We start from the raw sequence: 9,556 nt of genomic DNA on the forward strand, positions 1-9,556 counted from the left end.
TTTCGTACAAGATATCATTTTCACAAAACATTAGGGGCGTCATTTTCGTCTATGATTTTTGTACATGTTTTTGGATGCTTTTTCTCCGTGTTTTATCATTTGATTGGATCGATGCATGATATCTCTTGCGTGGGGTTCATAAATCGCTTGATTTTAGCTCCATGAGTTGAGCAAGGGGTCGAAGCCCTTTATGTCGTGTCTGATGTCCGTGGCCTCTTCGTTCACATTGGCTCTAGAGTTGGGGTTGGTGGAGAAGATATGGACGATATCTCCCTTCTTTATGTCGAGGTGGGTAAGGCCAGGGTGGAGAGTAGGAGAAAGGAGTCGAAACCAAGCAGGAAATGTGATAGTGATGCAGTGCATGGGTTGAAACTGAGTGAACAACGAGCGATATATTGTCTCCTCGAGGGAAGAAGGTTATCACCGAAGGTTGGGCTGCGAAATATGTCATGATGGACGAGGTGAAGGAGCATGGACAAGTTATAACGAATCCACTTTGTTTTCATTTGAGGTGAAAAGCAATTCATCTTTCAGGATTTTTTATCTTCCACCAACGTTAAGAATTCTTATTTATTGAGCTAATTTGGGTGAGGCCATCATTGGGTGGGAAACGAAGGCTTTGTCGTGGGGAAGAGAGGTATGTATAGACCTGCCAAGAGGAAATCAGAGGAACATCAAATGCACGACCACTTTAATTATGGAGTCCATACGAGAGGCCATGTTGGACTCATTTAGTTCGTGGGAGTAGGAGGGGAAAACTATGGTCAATAAAAAAATGGAGAAATACTTTACGTTTGGTTGGAGTTTTTAAAGAAAAGAGATGAGAAAATAGCTTCTTCCATGGAAATAGGATTCCCACATTTCATTAGAAAGAAAAAACTACGAGGGCTACGGGAAAGTCCAATTCCCACCGGCTGAGAATTAGGATTTTTTTTTTGCAAAACTACCCTTAAGCTTTTTAGAAAGAATAGGGTAAGTTTTTTTTTTATTATTATTATTAAAGGTATAACAAGTATTTTACACAACTACAAGTACTTTGCACAGCTTTCTCAAGAAAATAGATGTTTAACCAAACATAAGTCACTCTAGAATATGTCATTTTATTGTTGGTCAACTAAACATGCAAAAGCCACTTTTTCAAGTATCATATAACTAAGCATTAGTTTTATTGAAAAAATATTTCAGTGAGGAGAACTTCTTTCCACAAATTAAATGAGTTCGTCTTGATCCAATCAGGCCAATTAAATGGAGGGGTAAAAGTTTCCAAAATTACGTACAGTGGATGCAAACAAAAATAATACTTTAAAAAGTGTCGGCTTTGCATGAATGTAATCATGGAAATTTTTTCATAATTTATGATAATTTTTACTAGAAGGAGGTATTTATAGGAAAATTATAGGTAGTGCAACCTCATCCAAGCTCTTGCATGATACCTAGTTGAGGCTTATATGTTCGAACAAAACCTGTCTCTCCCAATATTTTGCCTTTTTTTATTTACTTTCTGAAAGAGCACCATGCAACCTTCCACCAATATTTATATTTTGCTCTTTTCTTTTAATGTAGTTTCTGAAAGAGCACCGTGCAACTTTCCACCAATATTTGCATGCAATATGCTGAACAAATCTCCCAATTTAGTTGTTCAATCTGGCCTATGACCGTCTTCAATTTGTGGTCTGTATAATTCTTGCTCCCGAGCGATGCAATAATGTGAGCAGCCTCCTGTGATGCCTAGATTTGCTGAAAGAATGTGAGCATGATTTCGTTTGCACGGTTCTTGATGTGGCCACTGCCAAAATTGTTCCCAGCTACTTTATCTGATACTTGTTTGCCCCTTTTGCGGCATCGTTGCCTATGAGGTTGATCACAAATTTGGAGCCTGGTTATGTTGTTGATGCAAATGTTGTATTTGACCAAACAGCATATGTTGGGCACTAGAAGTCCTAGTGGTGCTTCTTTTGTTTTTCTTCTTCTCCTTCTCCTCCTCCTTGCACCTTTTGTTTGCATATAATAGTGTGCAAATGAGGCCAGTGTGCAAGATTGGCTTATGAAATAGAGGCAGTCCTCCTTCATAGCCTGACCTCTGACCAATCTTGATGAAATTAATATTTAAACAGTTTGCAGGTATGTCCACCAAGAGGCTAAACCAGGGGGGCTACTCGAACCGTTATTGTTGTTGTTTTTGGGAGAAAGCAGGGCTAAGCCTACCGTGGCCATTATGTTTATTAATATAAACCATATAATAGATACAGTACAAGATAAGTCTCAGTTTCAAAAAGGGCTCACTTTCATCAATAAAAATGCGTACTTATTCTCACGCACTTTCTGCTGTAAATCATCAGTCTACATATATTTACAAGCACTGTAGTTTATCATAAATACAAACAATTCATTTTTTGCTTTTTAAGAAGCAATCCATTTGCTATCGCTGGCCAAGTACAAAAGAGTAACGGCCATCTGTTTGCACAAAAAGAGTAACATGGAGAGCTGGTGCGGCAGCAATGGACGGAGACCCTGAAACATTTTTCAGTAAATACTTTTTCAAAAAAAAAAATCCAGTAAATAGAAACATTCTTCTCTGCTCTAAATAATGCAGTTTTTTCTACAAAATAGGAAACAGAAAGTCGGTAAAGAGGGCGGTGTGATGGGCTGTACCTGTCTCAGTAGGCTACGAAATCACATTATGCGACTTTTTCATCATTTGCCTGTGCCTTCGCAATTGCTCTGTCAACACCGGATGACAACTTTGGAAATATAACTTTTCTAGGGATGAAGGCAGGCCCTTTTCTGGCAGCGAGCGGATCTCAGGGCAATTTATTATCTCCAAAACTCGGAGGGTGGAAAGGCTATGCAACAACTCTGTTGGCAGGGACTGAAGATTGTTGCAATTTACAAGGCGTAGCCATCTGAGAGATTTGAGTCCTTGCAACCACAATTGCTCCTCTCCAGCGAACAATATGACTTGAGTTGAGTCAACGATTGTGAGTGATTCAAGGGAGGCTGGGGTGATTGTGGAGAACAGCACTTTGACCAGAGCAGTGTCGTCGATGCACAGGAAGCGAAGACGTGCCGAACCCTCGCCATGCTCTTCCTCATTTGCCAATACCGTGAGCCGAGGACATCTTCCTATACTCAAAAAATCAAGAGATCTGAGAGCTCGTAAGTCCCCTAGGGACCTCAGTTCTCCGCAGTCCCGAATATTCAAACTTGTGAGAGCAATCATGTGACCGAGCACTTCTCCTGGAAGAGATGTTATGTGTGGGCAGCGGTTTAACTCCAATGAGGTAAGAGAGGTGAGATTGTGCAGGCAGCCGGGTAGTGACTCATCCAGATGACCACATGAATCCAATGCAAGCCATCGGATAGAAGAGGGAAGGATCAATTGCACTGGGGACGGGAGCAAGGGACAGTCCATGATTGTCAAATACTCGAGGGAGAGAAAATCTTTAAACCTCTCCATTGGCAACCGCACAACCTTCTGACAGCCAAAAATACTCAAGTCCCTGATAGCCGGCAGGTGGTGTGACAACAGCCATTGTTCCAGATTTACCAGGTTTGGACAATGCAAGATACGCATGCAAGAAATTGAAGAGGTCCTACTGCTGCTTCTGCTGCGCTCTGTCATACTGCTCTCATCAGTAAAACCATAGTCTCCGTCCCATGCTTCTGGGAGCATATTTATTCCCACATTCTCTAGGGACAAATTTCTGAGAGAGGGAGGGAGGGAGGCTAAACCCCTTAGCATGGGACAGTTCAGGATACAGAGTTTAAGCAGTCGAGGAAACATCTGGATACCTTCAATTCTGAACCATTCTTCCCATTCCGGCATGTCTGAAATCTCCAGCTCTTTCAGCAACAAGAATCCTTGGACCTCTGGAGAGCCAAAGAATTCATGACCAACTTGCTTCACCGCATGCATATTTTTGATGCACAGAATCTCGAGGGATGGCAACTGTCCAAGAGATGGCAGTTGCCCGCAACTTTGGATATTTTCTAGGCAAATAGCTTTCAAATATTTGAGCGATTGTGGCTCCAGCCAACTTGGAAATCGGACACCACCATAGTTTCTGATTTCCAACCTTCGGAGATTGGAATGCGGTTTGAGGCCTTCAAGTACATCATCGTTCCCTGAGCTGGTGCCTCTATCAATATTCCATATCAAGGCCAATTCATCAAGGTACTGTTTATTATTCAGCTTAGCCTGACTGGCCTCTTCCTCACTTTCGATGCTCTCAAGATTTTTAATGCAAATTCTTCCATGAAGCTGTATCATGTCCTTTAATTCTTCAATCTTGTGCCCTCTCTGCTTTACAACTTTGAATACCCGCAACTCTTGGAGATATGTTAACTTGCTGATATCAGCCATCTTACAAATTGTCTCCTCATCTGCTTTAAGCTGCCTCAATTTAACTAGGTTGGTCATGCGTGTAGGAAAATTTTCAATTGGGCAGCCAGATATATTTAACACCTGAAGATTGTAAAGGTTACACAGTGATTCAGGCAACCTTCGAATTCTGGTGAAAGAGATATCAAGGTATCGAAGATGTTTTAAATTGCCAATACTTTCAGGCAACTCTTTGATCCGACAATTCCTGAATTTCAACACACGGATCTTTGTTGACGCTGTGAACAAGCAATCAAGCACAGACCAAAATTTTGTATAATACAAATTCTTGAAGACAAGGGTGCGTAGATTCTTACAATTGGCAAAGTTACTCAACTTCAGATTCAGAGTATTTATTGATAGGTGTCGGAGCCTGCTGGGGATTTCCTGCCACTTGCCATCTTCTATTCTTAGATGTTCATCTACTGAGACAGATTGAACCAGATCATGTATCAAATCATGCATCACATATACATCCTCCCATTTATGCTGAAAGAAAGATCTGTCAAGCAAATCATGGAAGAACTCACTCCCTACCTCTTCAATCCGCACATTTCCTTGAGGTACAATGAAGCCTTGTGCCATCCAGACTTGGACTAGCCCGTCTTTTGTGTATGCGTAATCTTTAGGAAATATAGAACAATATGCAACACATTGCTTCAGATATCCAGGCAGGTATTGATAGCTCAACTGTAGGACTGGTATAATGTCATCTTCACGTTGTTTTAGTTCCCATATTTCACTGTTCATGATGGTCCTCCAGTGCCTCTCATCCCAGTCTAAATTCAATAGGCCTCCTAGCGTCTTTGCTGCAAGTGGAGATCCCTTCAGCCTATCAGCAATCTTCCTACCAATAGCTTCCAACTCAAGATGTTCTTTGGGGTTCTGAGAACCAAATGCAAGTCTACTGAAAAATTCCCAATAGGCATCATTTGGTAAACCCTCTAAGAAGACTGCCTCCATTGTGCCCATCATCTTTGCTACCTTTTGAGATCTAGTTGTTACCAAGATCTTGCTTCCCTGCAGCCCGGACCTTAATGGAGCACACAGAAGATCCCATTCGTTGCGGTCATCATTCCAGATGTCATCAAGGACGAGCAGGAATCTCTTTGACATTATCTTCTCCTTAAGGATCTCTTGGAGACAATTCAAATTTTGGTGATCAGAGAGTCTCTCCCGGGTAACAGACTCTATTATCTCTTTAGTTAGCCTTTTCACATCAAAATTATCAAACACGCAAACCCAAATCTTTAAATCAAAATAATCATTTAGCTTCGGATCATTGTAAATGTGTTGGGCAAGAGTAGTTTTTCCGATCCCTCCGATACCGACCACTGGCACAATAGAAATACTATCTTTCTTTTGTCTCTTTGAACAAACACGGATAGGATCATCACCGGATTCAGTTGCATCTGGCGAATTTAACAGCAGTTTTATCACCTTTTCTTTTTCTTTTTCTCGCCCAAACACTTCGGGTTCAGTTAAGAATGAGCTCGTCTCTCGTCTCGCCGATCTCTGATATTTTTTTCCTTCATCATCTAAATCTAGGAGTCTGATGACTTTTTCCATATCATCAGCAATGCTATCTAACCTCCCCATAACCTCCCTCACTTTAGCCACAGCATCACCGTCACGATTGAACACATTTCTGGCAAGTGTAAGAGAAGGAAATAAGAAGGTACCTCTCTGATTTTCTTGGCTTTCAGCCTTTTGCTGCAGGACTTGGTATTTGAATTTGTCCAGTAAGTCTTCGGCATCGTAGGCAGCATCTTTGAGTACTTGGAGGATTTGGGCAAGGTTGTCATCTTTGGTGCGCTTCTTCTCCGCGATGCCAAGGATGAAGCGTGTCCGTGCTAGGGTAGCTTGCAGCCTCATGAGGTCATCCTGAAGCCCCGAGTGGCGCCCGAACTGCTGGATGACATCGGAGATCACCAGGCCGGCCAAGTTGTCCAGTACGGCGGAAGTGATGGATCCTCCAACTGATCGCAGTGCCTCCATATCGATCGGTGGACAAAAGCACCTCCTACAGAAGAGAGAGAGAGAGAGAGAGAGATTTTCTCCAGGAAATATACTTGCTTTTCTGGGATGGCTGGTGTATGTGGCCTCAATTATTGGGAAGTTGATCGCTGGTGTGCTTCGCCTCAATTATTGAGAAGTTAGTGGAGAGCTTCCGGTAGGTTTGACAATGGGTGGAAAGACAGGATAATCTCTATTTTAGAAAGGCAGGAGATCAGATAATGTTCAACTTTTTTTCTCTCTCTTATTGTCAAGCAAGAAAGTGACTGGTTTACTTATCGTACAAGTTGTCTATATATAATGTTAAAAAAACAATGACAGAGTGGTGGGCATCAAGCTGAAGTGGTCAAAAATAAATATCTTACATAGATAGAGGGATCTGCCAATGAAGAGCCTCCGGTTCAATCAGTGGATTTGGCATGATTCAAGAAACAATATTTGAAATAGGCACCTTTAACTGTTTTGAAAAGGTTCAAATCTTCTACATAAGCATATCTAGAAATACCAACAGCTGCACGCCTTTGATGCAAACTCGACTACACCCCAAAGGTTCCACCTCTCGTCCAAGTGGGCGTGTATAGTTCAAGAAATGCTTCACGGGACCACTCAATTCGGTGTAATACGCAGGGTTGCCACGGAGATCGGTATACTTGGTGGGGAATAAAGTGGCATCCCAAAATAATATTTTAGAGGGACATGGAAGTGGTTCCTTGTAAATTTGGCAGATATAGAGAGACTTCTGCTGCTGACGCAGAGTCTATATATATATATATATATATATATTAAAAATATTCATACAAAAATAATGTTTTGTAAAAATATAAATTAAATATTAATTTTAAAAAAAATTATGCAAATTTTAATATTTAGAAAGATATTTATACAATTTTTTTTTTTTTTGAAGATGCCGCTTATGGGTGTGAGGAGCATATCTTGTTCCTCTTCCTATATTGTAACAAGGTGCCGGCATCAAAAAATAATGGCCTCATTATCCTGTTAGTCATGTTATTATTAGCCTTTAAAGTTTGAACAGTTTAACATAAAAACCCATCAAATCATTCATTCAATGAAAAAAGAAAAAAAAAAAAAAGAAGGGAAGAGAAGAAACCTGAAAAATAGGAGAGAGAACAGAAAGCAGATCGACCATTGGGCCGTCCTGGCCCAGCTTTTTTATGTCTTGACTAGAGGCTTGCATGATTCAGGGATATTTTTAAAATCGAACCAACTTCAATCAGTTTTCTAAAACCAAAACTAAAACAAAATTGACCTTATGTGAAAACTGATTCAAACTGACTCGAAAAATTCATTTCGTTCAGTTTATCGGGTTTGCTACAACATCATCCCCCGAGTTTGCTAGAACATCATCCCCTCTTCGAAAAGGAGCGGTGATGAGGATGATGGGGGAGGAAAGGAGAATATGCAATTATAGAGGAATAAGTTTGCTACAGTGTGATCTACCTGTGCTCGAGAGTCTCTTCAACATGGAGGCAGAAACCCCCACCAAGTGCCAATTCTCCTTCGGCTTATCGCCTCTAGCTCCATCATCCTCAAATGGAGAATCCTAGCTGTCAATTACATGAGGCTTCCGCCTCCACCTTCTCTGAACAAACCGAATGATAACCAAAGAGCGGGAGACTGTGGGATTGAAACATGAATCTACTCATCTTAGTGATTGATTGAAGGAAGAAAGAATTGCAAAACCCTAATTTTTGAAAGGTGGAATGGGGATTGAGGAGTAGAAAAAGTGATTGATTGAAGGAAGAAAGAATTGCAAAACCCTAATTTTTGAAAGGTGGAATGGGGCTTGAGGAGTAGAAAAGGTGGAATGGGGATCAAAGAAAAAGGCTGTAGGAGAGATCTTGAATTTGATGAAGCAGAGCTTGTTGACGTCCAATGAGACATTGCCAAATATATTGAGAGGAGTGCCTCCTTCGGGCCTCCACTGACAATGCGAAAGGGACCAAGCAACAAAGAGAGTGGACGAAGGGGGATCTTGAGTGGCGGATGGGTAGAGTGTAAGGAAGTCTTAGGAGAGGCAAGAAAAGGACCGAAGGATTGGAGATGGCTAGGACTCGTAGTAAACTGAACAACTGAAGTAGGTGAACCACTTTACATCGCAGCCAGCAGGTGATTCACACCCCTAGTCTTAATGATGGCTAATTCACAGACGAGCCAGCACGGCAGTAATTGTATCGCAGCAGGACTCAACAGGATTTGTCCAATAACAAGGGCCATGACGTGGTGACAGAACTCTGAGTTCAAGTTTGGCCGATTCTATGCCTTGAAAATGGAATGATCCTTCAAAAGGAGAGGGGCAGGTTATCAAAACTAGAGATGGGCATTGGGCCGGGCCGCCTATGGCCCGGCACGGCTCGGCACGAAGCGGGCCGTGCCTAGCACGGCTCATAAAAGGGGGCCAGGCTGGGTTAAGAATTTTTGACCCGCGGGCCGAGCCCGGCACGGCCCATAAGGGCCTGGGCTGGCACGATTCGTGGGCCAAATCTGACACGGCCGTGGGCCAGCCCGGAACGGCCCTCCCCTCTCCTTCCCTCTTGTCCGATATATCGAAAAGAGATCGCTGAGCGTTCCTCCCCCGATTCATGATCGATGATGGCCTCGGCCGTGGTAAACAACGTTGGAGTGTCGCCGGAGGGCTTACTTGACTGCCCGCCGGCGTCCTACTCCCCCTACGGCTGGCTCAGCCCTCGGATCTCGCTCAGCCGCGACCACGCTAACGGCGACCAGCCCGCCCCTGCCTCCGCCGCCGCCCTGGCGGTGCCTTCCTGTAACCCGTTGGAAGAGCTGGAGACTGCCAGCAATGACCTGGTCGACTTCGAGTTCCGGCTGGACGATCCTGTCGCCATGCTCCCCGCTGACGAGCTCTTCTCTGACGGGAAGCTGGTCCCCCTGCAGCCGTCGCCGACGGCGTCAAAGCTGCCTGATGAGTCCTCCTCCGAGATCCGGTCGCCCGAGCCGCTGAAGTCGTGGCGGAGGGCGGAGAACGCCTCTGGATTGGACCCCTACATCTTCTCTCCCAAGGCGCCACGGTGTTCCAGCCGGTGGAGGGAGCTACTCGGCCTCAAGAAGGCACAAACCCCGAAGCCCGATTCCCGGAAGCCCGTCGTCGCCGCTTCCAAAACCCGAACCCCAAATCTCTGA

The 9,556-nt window shown here is 43.5% G+C and overlaps 2 protein-coding genes across 2 annotated transcripts; one reads left to right on the forward strand and one right to left on the reverse strand.

Annotated features, from left to right (window-relative positions):
- Positions 1-2,288: 2,288 nt before the first annotated feature.
- Positions 2,289-7,142, reverse strand: LOC120112416 (putative disease resistance protein At3g14460). The gene is made up of 2 exons (XM_039131799.1): positions 2,653-7,142; positions 2,289-2,511 (listed from the first exon to the last, which is right to left on the reverse strand). Exon 1 carries the CDS (start codon positions 6,377-6,379, stop codon positions 2,666-2,668), a length of 3,714 nt encoding a protein of 1,237 aa, XP_038987727.1. The 5' UTR covers positions 6,380-7,142; the 3' UTR covers positions 2,289-2,511; positions 2,653-2,665.
- Positions 7,143-9,007: 1,865 nt separating this feature from the next.
- LOC120112554 lies at positions 9,008-9,556 on the forward strand. The gene has a single exon (XM_039132128.1). It carries the CDS (start codon positions 9,008-9,010, stop codon positions 9,554-9,556), a length of 549 nt encoding a protein of 182 aa, XP_038988056.1.

The sequence above is a fragment of the Phoenix dactylifera genome, chromosome 11, assembly GCF_009389715.1.
Source record: "Phoenix dactylifera cultivar Barhee BC4 chromosome 11, palm_55x_up_171113_PBpolish2nd_filt_p, whole genome shotgun sequence".
Lineage (NCBI taxonomy): Eukaryota > Viridiplantae > Streptophyta > Magnoliopsida > Arecales > Arecaceae > Phoenix > Phoenix dactylifera.